A 12,717-nucleotide genomic window follows, 5' to 3' on the forward strand; every position below is an offset into this window, starting at 1 on the left:
GTGCAGGGACTGGGACTTCCCCACTGTGATGCCAGATGGACTCGAGGGGAACGCCTCCAGACCTCAGGTTGGGGAGGACCGGGTTAGAGAGCTTCTGGAGGGGCTGGACGTGTTCAAGTCAGCAGGTCCAGATGCTCTCCACCCCAGGGTGAGGGAGCTAGCAGGGGTTATTGCAGGGCCCTTGGCACGGCTTTACGAGCACTTGTGGTGCTCAGGCCAGGTGCCAGATGACTGGAAGATAGCTAACGTTCAAAAAAGGGAAGAGAGAGGACCCGGGCAACTACAGGCCTGTCATTCTTACCTCTATCCTTGGGAAACTCTTTGAGAAGATTCTCAAGGAGCACATCTGTGATGGGCCGGCTTCAGGGATGATACTTAAGGGCAATTCATTAGGGGCAGGTCATGTCAGACCAACCTGATTGCAGGATGCGTTTCAATACTGACAAGTGCAGGGTGCTGCACTTAGGCAGTAGAAACCAGCAGTGCACTTATAGAATGGGAAACTCCCTTCTTGAGAGCACGGAGGCAGAAAGGGATCTTGGAGTCATTACTGCCTCCAAGATGAACATGGGCCGACAATGCGAGGTTGCGGTTGGCAGGGCTAGCCGGACCTTGCCGTGCATCCACAGGTGCATCTCAAGTAGAGCCAAGAAGGGGATCCTCCCCCTTTATGCGACGCTGGTCAGGCCACAGCTGGAGTACTGTGTCCAGTTCTGTGTGCCCCATTTCAGGAGGGATGTGGACAACATTGAAAGGGTCCAGAGGAGGGCCACCCGCATGATCCGGGGACTACAGGGCAGACCCTACATTGGAAGACTGCGGGACCTGAACCTGTTCAGCCTTCACAAGAGAAGGCTGAGGGGGCACCTGGTGACTGTCTATAAACTCACTAGGGGGGACCAGAAGGTTTGGGGGAGACACTGTTTCCCCTCGCGCCCCCTGGCATGACAAGGAACAATGGACACAAGTTATTAGAGAGTAGGTTTAGATTAGAAATCTGCAAGAACTACTTCACAGCCAGGGCAGCTAGGAGCTGGAACCAACTTCCAAGGGAAGTGGTGCTGGCTCCTACCCTGGGGGGCTTTAAGAAGAGGCTTGATGCCTACCTGGCTGGACTCATTTCTCCCGCCCAGGCGGGGGGGGTCAGACTTGAAGATCTACAAGGTCCCTTCTGACCCGACTTCTATGACTCTGTGATCTTCCGCTATTATCCTTTAATGTAAATGGCACTTCTACTCTGATACTCGCCCCGCATATATAAATAAAGAATAATTATGTGCCATAACATGACTTGCCTGACAAAATACTTGAAGCATCTCTTTCAAGGGTGTCTCAACCACAGTTGGAACTGCCCCATGCCCGTTAGGTAAATCTAAGAACTGGCTAACCTGGCCTGGAATCAGGAGGGGTGGGGGTGACCCCCTGACCAGGGCTTGCAGGTATCCTAAGGGAGGAGGAGATAGAGGCCCTGCTACTCCCCTTGCCTAGGGCCAGGGCCAAGTTGTGCCCTGCTGGGGTCTCTGCATCACTCGCTGATGGTGTTGCATGGACATGCATGGAGGCCACGGCTGTGCTGCGCTGAACTGAGCAAGGAGAGAGACACAATAGTTAAGTGTAATACATTGTGGTGCCTGCTTAGGCCACAACTGCTTCCCAGTCCATCTCTGCGCGTACCTCCTGTGCAGGACAGCTCCATCGGGCTGCAGCTGTGCTGTCACCCACACCACAGCACCCTTGAAAGGGTCTCACAGCACCTGGTTGAGAACCACTGGTTTAAAATCAGCAGAAGGGGAACTAGCCATACAAATACCCTTGAGAATCTGAAGCAGAGTCTTCAAATACATTATAATTTCAACAGAAGACTGAAGCTTCGGATGACGGCTGTCTTGCAACATCAAACTGAGAAGCTATGGGGAGGTCCAAGCAAGCACACTGGGTAGAATCCAGGTATCCACAAACCGCACACTGAATGCTCTCCTTGTTCCTGTAGTACTTCTGCATCTTCTTTTTATCCTGTCTGCTTACTATTTCTCTTTATGCATTGGAAGAGAATCTGTGCAGGTTCTCCTACTCTTCTCTCAAAGTTTTACCTGATATTCAGACCTAAAATAGAAAGTAGTTATTACTGTTTTGTTATCCTGAGCTTCAAGATGGATTAGGGCAGTGTTTCTCAATCTGTGGGTCGTGACCCAAAAGCGGGTTGCAAGAATATATGAAAGCGTTGTCAACAAAACTTTAAAAATGGATTGTCCTTTAAAGAAGAAAAATGTGGGAAACCATGGCTTTTCCCTTGCAGGCTGGCAGTTTCAGCCTGCAATGGGCTGCTTGGGGTCCCCCAATGTCCCACACATACCCACCCCCTACCCCACACACTGGGGGCCTGGAGGTGGAAGGCAGCAGGTTGGAAGTGAGGGGCACTGGGTCAGGACCGGCCATCAATGTTTACAAATGGGTCCTGGTACAAAAAAGGTTGAGAACCACTAAATTAAATGACATTTGGAAACGGCTCTCATAAACAGAGATGAATGGTACAACTTTGTATATCTAAGTAGGCGAAAATAGCTATTCTGAAGAAACAATCTGGCAAGTTAAGACGTGGTCATTTATTTCTCAAAATCCAAGTGGCTAATTTGGAGCAGGCTAGTTATTTCTAGTACTCAGAATATTCATTTCAGCCTTATTGGCTATTATACGTGCTTTCATATTTCTTCAAGAGACTTGCACTGAATGCCACAATGGAAAAGCATTGTGATGTTTTGTGCCAAGGACCCGAAAAGTCTGCAATTACACGAATTGAGGATTTCATTACTGTGCAACCAGGATCCAGTTTGCTACAGACATCCAAAGAATTTGTGGGGGGGAAGAAAGGCAAAAAAGGGAATGCTACAGCTACTCCTACTCCTTGCTTAACATCGTAGTTACGTTCTTGAAAAATGCAACTTTAAGCAAAACAATGTTAAGTGAATCCAATTACGTCACGGTAGTTACCTACTAGCAACCAGGCAGTGGCCAAATGTTATAACTGAACATTGCACGATTTTAAACGAGCATGCTCTCTACTGGATCCGTGATGCAATAACAAAACGTTAACCGGGACAACATTAAGCAAGAAATACTTGTACTATATATGCTCACCCTTACCTTAAACTGGTGGGCAGCCAGTGAGGGCTATCATCCATTCTGCTTCTGGCCTTCAGAGAGTTACTTTTAAACTTCTGGTATGCAAGTCCCACCACTGCAGCAGTGTGGTCACACAGCAGTTCTTCACCCAACTGGAGGCTGAAATCCAGGAGTTCTTGGCTCCCCATTCTGACCTTACAGCTGTACCTCATTGTATTCATTTAGTATCACCAGATGCTTCTTGCAGAAAAGCCTGATCTAGAGACTTACAGAATAAGGTAACCCATATATACAGCCTCATCCTGAACAGATTTCTACATGCAAGAAACCCCAATCCTGTGAACAGATTCCAGGTGTCTACACTGCAGTGACTGCAGCTTACGCAGACACATCTGGGCACAGATTTAAGCTGCTCCAGAAATAAGGCACTTCAGATGCCCTAGTGCACAGGCAGAGCCAGGATTTTTAGAGGGGTATAGGTGGGTTCCCTTTCCTTATATCTGTCCTTGGGCTAGTGGAGAACACTTGGGGGAACTGGATAGGAAGGGAGAACCTGCCCAGCACTGCTGCCACTGCCCTCTGGAGCCTGGATCCCCATCCAGAAGGGCAGGAGGAGCTCTGGAGACCCCTTGTCCCCAGGTCAGCTGGGAACAGCAGTAGTGGTTGGCAGGGGAGGTATGAATAGAGAGGGGGGAGAAATGGTTCTGAGCATGGAGGGGAAAGGAAGGGGATGCCAAGAGGGTGGATTCTGATCCAGTCCAGGGAACTAAAAAGTGTCCCTAGATGCTACTCCCACAGCAAAGCTTGAAAGGGGGGTGCAGTACACCACCTCACCCCTCACTGGATCTGCCCCAGCACCATGAGTGAGGTGCCTAGTATTCCTGAGAGCAGCAGGTTGGGGTATTCCCAGGAACTCATTGCCAGCAGTGTGGATGTAGTAGTACGGAGCTCAGTGTGGGCTGGGTATAAAGCTAGGGAGTTGGCTCATACTGAACTTCAATTGCCTCTGACTAGACTGCCAGCAGTACCAAAGCTAGCTAGTTCAAGGCTATCTTCTTGACAATCCCTTGCAGTTGAGGACGATCGTCTTCCATGGTCTTATCCATGGGTCCGAAGATGACTGATGAGGCCTATCTAGGATTGACAGCCTCTACTGCAGCCCAGATGTTTCCACGGGGGCGTGGGTGATACTGGATTCTTGATTTGCTCTGCAACATGTTATTTATGCCACTTCCACTTTTCCATCTCCTGTTGTTGTTGTGGGGTTTCAAAGCACTGAGATCCCTGTGGCAGACTCTTCTTCCATTTGGGGTGGTGTCCCATGAGCTAACACTGATGTTGCATTTTTTAAGTTGGCCTTGAGGACAACCCTGAAGCACTCTCTCTGCCCTCCTCTTGACTGTATGTCTTGGCTGAGCTGGGAGAATAAAACTTGCTTCAGGAGTTGGACATTTAGATAACACGGCTGGCCCAACAAAGTTGACGTTGGATGATCACCTCAATACTCATGGTGTTTGCTTGCAGGAGGATGCTAAATGGTGCGTCTCTCTTCCTGCTGGATTTGGAGGATCTTCCACAGGCAGCGTGAAGGTACTTCTCCAATAACTTTAGATGTCTTCTGTACATTGTCCAGGTCTCAGCTCCATACAGGAAGGTGGGGATCATAACTGCTCAATAAACCATGACCTTGGTTTTGGATCTGATGTTGCAATCTTCTAGCACCTGTTTCTTCAACTGTCCGAAGGCTGCACATGCACATTTGAGGCAGTGTTGGCTTTCTTCAACATCAGCCTCATGCAAGAGACGGCTTCTGAGGTATGGGAAATACTCAACATTCTTCAAAGTCCCACCATGTACCTGGGTTACTGGAACTAGGGACTGTCTATTAGGAGTTTGTTGGTGGAAGATCTTAGTCTTCTGAAAGTTAAACATCAGTCCCATTTTCTTGCATGCCTCAGTAAAGATGTCAACAATTGCCTGAAGGTCTGCTTCCGAGGCAGCACACACTACAGCATCATCAGCATACTGGAGCTCAGTGATTGAGGTTGGGGTGGCCTTGTTTTCGGCTCAGAGTTGTAAGCGGTTTAACCTCAGCCCATCCACCATTCAGTAGTTTAGCTCCACTCCAGCTGGAAGCTTGCTGGTGATCAGATGTAGCATCACAGCAAGAAATATTGAGAAGAGTGTTGAAGCAATGATGCAGCCTTGCTTCAAGGCTATATTTCTCCTGTGGCAGTAGAGAGCTCAGTTCTGTTGCCAAGGCTGTAAATCTGGACTATCGGCTCCTGCTTTGTGCATATCACCCCACAAAAGAAGGTAGTTCCTAGGGGTACCCCAAGCTGGTGCTCTCATAGTTTCATAGTTTCTAGGGTCAGAAGGGACCTGAGCAGATTTCATAGACATCAGGGCTGGAAGGGACCTCGGGAGATCATCGAGTCCAGCCCCCTTGCCCAAAGGGCAGGAAGTCAGCTGGGGTCATAGGATCCCAGCAAGATAAGCATCCAATTTACTCTTGGAGGTGTTCAGTGTAGGTGCTTGAACCACCTCCGCTGGCAGACTGCTCCAGACCTTGGGGGCTCGGACAGTAAAGAAATTCTTCCTTATGTCCAGCCTGAAACGGTCTTGCAGGAGTTTGTGACTGTTCGACCTAGTCATCCCTTGGGGCGCTCTGGTGAACAAACGTTCCCACAGATCCTGGTGGTCACCCTTGATAAACTTATAGGTGGCCATCAGATCACCCTTGAGCCTACGCTTTTCCAGGCTAAAGAGTCCCATGGCTCTCAGCCTGATCGTAAAGTCTGTTTTCCTGACCTCTGATCATGCGCGTGGCTCTCCTCTGGACTCTCTCAAGCTTCTCCACATCCTTTTTGAATTGTGGAGCCCAAAACTGGACGCAGCACTCCAGCTGCGGCCTCACCAAGGCCGAGTACAAGGGGAGAATGATGTCCCGGGATTTGCTCAAGAAGCATCTATGGATGCACGCCAGCATTTTGGTCGCTTTACTAGCCGCAGCATCGCATTGCAGGCTTATGTTCATCTTGTGGTCAATGATGACCCCCAAGTCTTTTTCTTCTGTAGTGCTAACCAATGTAGCACTGCCGAGCCTATAAGGGTGCTTCAGGTTTTTCCTCCCAAGGTGGAGAACCTTGCATTTTCCGGTGTTAAACACCATCAGGTTCTCATCTGCCCATTTGCTGAGCTTGTCCAGGTCAGCCTGGATCACCCTCCTATCTTCTGGTGTGGATGCTTTGCCCCAAAGTTTGGTGTCATCGGCGAACTTGGCCAGTCCGCTTCTGACTCCAATGTCCACATCATTAATAAAGATGTTGAACAGTGTGGGTCCCAGGACAGAGCCTTGAGGGACCCCACTGGTCACAGGGCACCACGATGAGTGACTGCCATCAATTACAACCCTCTGGGTCCGACCACGGAGCCAATTTCCCAGCCAGCGGATCGTGGTGGAGCCAAGGCCACAACTGGCCAGTTTGGCCAAGAGGTGATCATGGGATACCAGAGCAAAAGCTTTTCTGAAGTCAAGATATATGACATCAATCTCTTCTCCCTCGTCCAGGTGATAGGTCACCCGGTTATAGAAGGAAATGAGATTGGTCACACAAGACCTACCCGCAACAAACCTGTGCTGGCTATCCCTTAGAATGTTAGCCTGGGCCAGTCCATCAAGGATGGCCTCCTTAATAAACTTTTCTAAGATCTTCCCCAGGATAGAAGTCAGGCTAATGGGCCTGTAGTTAGCCGGATCCACTCTCCTCCCTTTCTTGAAGATTGGCACCACATTGGCCTTCTTCCAGTCTTCGGGCACTACACCAGAGCTAGTCCGACCCCCTGCCATGGCAGGAAAGAATACTGGGGTCAAACGACCCCAGCAAGATGTTCATCTAACCTCCTCTTAAACACCCCCAGGGTAGGAGCCTGCACCATTTCTCTTGGAAGCTGGTTCCAGGCCCTAGCCGCCCTGACCGTGAAGTAGTGCCTCCTGATATCCAACCTAAACTTACCCTCTGCCAGCTTGTGACCGTTATTCCTGGTCACTCCTGGCGGTGCTTGGGGGAACAGTGACTCCCCCAATGCCTGCTGATCCCCCCTGACTAGTTTATAACAGGCCACAAGATCCCCCCTCAGCCTTCTCTTTTGGAGGCTGAACAGGTTCAGGTCCCGCAGCCTCTCCTCATAGGGCCTGCCCTGCTGTCCCCTGATCATACGAGTGGCCTCCTCTGGACCCTCTCCATGCTGTCGACATCCCTCTTGAAGTGCGGTGCCCAGAACTGGACGCAGTACTCCAACTGCGGCCTGATCAGTGCCGCATGGAGGGGGAGGATCACCTCTTTGGACCTGCTCAAGATGCATCTGTGGATGCATGACAAGGTGCGGTTGGCCTTCCTAACTGCCTCCCCACACTGCCGGCCCATGTTCATCTTGGAGTCAATGATGACCCCCAGATCCCTTTCCGTCTCCATGCTGACAAGAGGGGAGTTCCCCAACCTGTAGGTATGGTGCCAGTTATTCCTCCCCAGGTGCATCACTTTGCACTTGTCTGTGTTGAATCCCATCCTATTCACATCCGCCCACCCTTGTAACCTGTCCAGGTCTGATTGTAGCCTGTTGCACCCTTCCAGTGTGCCCACGTCCCCCCCACATCTTAGTGTCGTCAGCAAATTTGAACAGGGTGCTTTTTACCCTCTCGTCCAAATCACTGATGAAGATGTTGAACAGTGCGGGCCTGAGGACCGAGCCCTGCGGAACCACTGCCCACGTCCTTCCAGGTTGAGAAGGACCCATCCACTACCACCCTCTGGGTGCGGCCCACCAGCCAGTTGGCGACCCATTTGACTGTGTGGGTGTCTACACCACAGCCCCCCAGTTTCTTAATGAGAACGGGGTGAGAGACACCTGGTGTTACTCATGGAATTTAGAGGAAGTAATTTTTTTTTAAATTTAAAATGCTGTTGACTATATCTTCAGCATGAATGATGAGGAAGTCTAGAAACTGGCTTCACCCACTCACCTTCTGCAATCATTTTGAGTTCAGATTTATGATTCAGAGATCTCTCGTGGTTTCATACTTTAGCACATGGTTTTTTTAAGCTGACTTTCCAGAGGACAAAATTCAAAATGATTCCACCCTGCCTCCTTCATTCTCCAAAGAATAAAATATGGAATACTTTAAAAGAATCAGAGAAAGAAGCCTTTGTACCTTGGTAAAATATTTCTTTTGAACACTCATAATTCTTATTTTTATCTACTTTGCCCCCCCCCCCCGCCATCCACCCCTGTTTCTTAAACATTTTGGACACCTACCGATACAAGATGAGCCAGTACGGCAGTTTCCAAGTCTGGCACCATGACTTACAGCAGCCAGTACTAGATGTTTCAGAGCAGGGTGAAAGAAACGCTGTAATAAGGCAACCGTAGAATAATCTGGACCTTCCCCCAGCCCCACAATCCTGGCCCATCCTGGTAAACCCTGGGATGATCTAATTCACATTTGCATTTTGCTGAGCTGCTTTTTGCACCTTCCCACCGTTTTACCTACATTAGCATGGAGCTTTCTAGTAATAGCACATCAGCTACATCTCTCGGAAGTCTGCTTGGCTGTTCAAGGAGTCTTACCATTCAGCACTTTTCTTTAATGTCTACCTAGACTTCTTCCTTAGCTTCAGGTCATCACTCCTTGCCCTGCTATTTTCAAAGACTCAAAATATTTCTTTCCTCTTTTTAGATTAGACCCTCTAAAAAGGTAGTTAATAGGCTTTAAGTCTTTGCTTTTCAAATCTGCATGCAACACAGTTCCCTTCACTCTGCCTATCAGGTCAATTGTCCTCTGTACATTGCCTTTCTTCTCCTATAACCTCTCCCAACTCTAGAGATGACAAGCTAAAGAGTATGGCTACTATTTATCTTCTCCTGACACTTGGAGATAATTTATTTCCTTACTCTCACAGAAAACCTGCATCGTGGGGTATAAACAAGAAAACAACAACACTCTAAAGATGGACAAAGCAAAGAAATTTTACTGCCTATTCGGACAAACAGGTGAATGTATAGCAATGAAGTCTTCCCATTGCAACTCCACCACTGACCAGTTGGAGCTGGTATATTAACCTATAGCTTGCTCTCCTACACCTGCTAGGCTATTTAGTCATAAGTGTATGCATCAACTGAATCACCTGCTTTCACCTGAAGAAGGAAATTTGGACCTCTTTTTGAAGAGGTGAGTGATAAATCTGTGAGAGTTGAGGGCACGTCGTTCTTTTATAGGGTATGGTACTATGGTACTATGATGAGAACAAACCCATCCTGACATGCACTGAAACAATTCATTACCTCCATGAGCATTGGTATCTTCTAGTTCAAGTCGTTTGCAATTACTCACTGTTGTCAAGTAAAATAAGGCTAGGAGAACAAAGGATCCTGCTGAGATCCTTTGACCCTAGCTGACCTCCTGGCCCTGGCGCAGGGGGCTGGACTCAATCTTCCGAGGTCCCTTCCAGCCCTAACGGCTATGAAATCTATGAAAATCTCAAGCATTTCCCAAATCATCCTACATACCAAGCAAGATAGATAGGAAGAAGATTTCTACATGCCAGCACCACATTAGCTGAAAGCAAGCCCAACCAGCCACTTGACTGCCTAGTGCTTTTTAAATTATATTTGCTTATTCTGCAACACAAACAGAAATACAATATTTAAACAGAATAGGAAAGTGCAACAGTAATACGCAAAATATGCAAAAATGTACTATGCAAAACAGCTGTAGTATTTTAATTTTTAGAGCAGTCATGATCTAAATTGAAACTCAGCTATTCAAGACACCTGTCCACCTGCTCTTCCTTGTCTGTAAGACCCACTAAAACATCTATCATCTTACAATTTCTGCTCTTCAGTTCAGCAAATGTGCTGCTGCTTTAAGAAATATCCCTTCAAATTAAAAAAGACATCTTGCAAATATTTCAGATACAGACATTTCAAGCAAATAACCATTGTGACTGGTAACTGTTATAATGGTACATAATCATTATGACTCCACAATGTTACCATCAACGTACCTAAATAATTTGATTTACCAGCATACGAATTAGATGAAAAACTCTGGTGAAGGGAACAAAAAACACAACAAAAAGATCCACACATAGATATTATTTAGAACAAGCAAAAATAAGTAGCTTTCTTACAACTTAGTCCTAAGACTGCTCTGGTTGAAATATATTTTAAAATCTAATATTGGTTGTAAATTTCTTCTTCAGATATTTTAAATACATGCTTTTCTTCTCCGTCTCCCTCCCCTTACCCAATTATTCAGCAATTTCAGGTTAAAATTATTTTTTTAACACATATACACAAATAGCAGTCTCTGTGTACTCAGTCACCTGCCAGTATGGAGGAGTTAATAAGCATGTTGTCCCAGCCACAGCAACTGCACTTCTTTTTACAGTTAATCCTCAAGAAATATAGGAAAATGTTTCAAACTGTCCCAAAAGGCAGAGATGTTAACAAGTTGGTATACTGCAATGAACGGTTCAGAAAAAGCTTATAGCATTTTTCAGCTAGAATATCACTGACCTTGCAGCACACAAGCTTCCACTCCCCAATAAAGACTTCTTGCTTTAAAATCCAGTAGAGTTTCCATGGCACCAGATATGAAGGTTCAAATCCTGACACTGACTTCACTGGGGGACTTTATTTGGCGATGACTTTGTAAAGCACTCTTTTCTGTGCCATGTAGTCTGTATTTTGTAGCAACAGTTAAGTAAGATAGGGATCAGCAACTTACATCTCTCAGACATCCATTTGGCCCATGGCTTATGGGGCTTTGGACAGAAGCAACAGCAGCAGGTATTTTCCCCATGTCAACAGCGGGGAAACCACAGGTCCTAGTGCCCCCACCTGCCTTCACACCGGCCTTGCCTTGACCCCAAGCTGGATCAATCTGGCCCAAAGCCTTAAAAGGTTGCTGACCATTGAAATAAGGTAACCTGTGCCATTATGGTCCCCTTTTCACGTGCTCCGGCTGTTATTCTTTGCACAAATTCCAAACTTGCACAACCAATAACTGGTAAAAGTAAAGAAGTAGCACCTTAGACTTCTATCTGTGAAACTACAATGAAGCATTTACATGGGTCAGTAAAAGCTCCTATGTTATCAAAATTACTAAAGCAAAAAAGTTACCATCACTGCAGACGACTGGATTTGAAACAGCTTTTTATTTCTTATTCACCTGCCACAGTAAGTAATCTAACAGCATTGTCATCATCATTACGGGGGAAAAAAGTAAGAACTTGAGGTTTTTCAGCAAAAGAGAATGTGTTGTACATTAGCAAGTCTAGTCCAAAAACCTGATGTTTTGTACAAAAAAGAAGCTGCTTGAATTATAAAATACTGTACACAGATATAAAAACTGCTAAGTCAAGTGTTCAAGACCAAACTTACAAGACCAAATCTTCATCTGGAATGGCTTCTTCAAGGCCTAAAGAGTTACTCTGGCTTCCAGAGGAGAAGGTCTGGACTCGAATCTTTCCGAATTAAGAGCTGAATTGGAATTTTTTTTTTTTTAATAGGTGCATTTTTCAAGCCAGACAGTGATACATGATTTGAGTGATAAAAAAAGTGGTGTCTGGGAACTAGTAATTTAACTGATCCTTCTTTCTCTTATACATATATATATAGATAATGTAAGATGAAGCTTCACAGAAGTATGTACAAAAATATAGAATCTTTAAGTTTACACTAGGGAATTACATAAATTAAGTCTGCATTTTCTCAAAATTTCTCTTAACATTTTCTTAACCATCGGGAATCACTTTTTATTGCCTGAAGTTTCATTCTAGCTAGAATGTGTATTTATCACAGTGAATCTAGTTTCTTAGCAAGTGAAATAAGTCATTTTCTGTGTGTTACTTTGGCTAAAAGGATCACTTTATTCTATATTCTATACTCTATGATGTCTCAATTCATTTTTCCCCAACTGTGTTACAAATTGAGAATTTTTTTTTTCCTGAAGTTAAAACTAGTGCGGTGTTAAATCCAAAGTACAAAATAATCCCATCATCCTTATTGTGAGAAAACAAATAAATAACATTAGACAATATTTCTAGTTTGCTATGCTGCATTAACTCTTTACTGTGTAAAGGAGGTGATAATGAACAATACAGTCATTAAATGAAATAATGTGGAACAATACATATTGAAAAGAAAAAGACCTCTATAGCAGTTTACATATATGTACACTGCAGTTATCAATGCCACTTCTCAAAAGGTATTCAATATATGGATTGAACAATCAAGTATAAAATTCACTGGACAGAGTTTTTCAGGAAGAACTGGCTCTCAGCTTGGACAGCAACATCTCATTCTTACGACACTCCTGTTGACAAAAGCCAGGAAAGAAGTTTTCAATATTAACTGTAATAATTGATGTACATACATTCAGGCCAAACCAAAGTCCCCTGAAGTACAAGGGCTAGCAGAAAGGAACATAAAGATAAACTCCATTTACGTCCTCGGGTTATTTTGTGGCTCTTTTGAGCTGCTAAGCTTATGAGAAGAGGTGACAAGCCAGGGTCAGGTAAAGCAGTTAGGGAA

The 12,717-nt window shown here is 45.8% G+C and overlaps 1 protein-coding gene across 4 annotated transcripts in view; it reads right to left on the reverse strand.

The window, feature by feature from the left end:
• Positions 1-12,218: 12,218 nt before the first annotated feature.
• The window catches only part of CCDC93 (CCC complex scaffolding subunit CCDC93), an 87,230-nt gene continuing 86,731 nt past the window's right edge, over positions 12,219-12,717 (reverse strand). For all 4 annotated transcript variants that reach the window (XM_090045904.1, XM_090045903.1, XM_090045901.1 and 1 more), the window contains one exon: positions 12,219-12,499. In XM_090045904.1, coding sequence (XP_089902030.1) covers positions 12,446-12,499 — 54 coding nt within the window. In that variant the 3' untranslated portion in view covers positions 12,219-12,445. The remainder of the gene's footprint in view (positions 12,500-12,717) is intronic.

The sequence above is a fragment of the Crocodylus siamensis genome, chromosome 4 (assembly GCF_052110815.1).
Source record: "Crocodylus siamensis isolate JL-2025a chromosome 4, ASM5211081v1, whole genome shotgun sequence".
NCBI classification, from domain to species: Eukaryota; Metazoa; Chordata; order Crocodylia; family Crocodylidae; genus Crocodylus; species Crocodylus siamensis.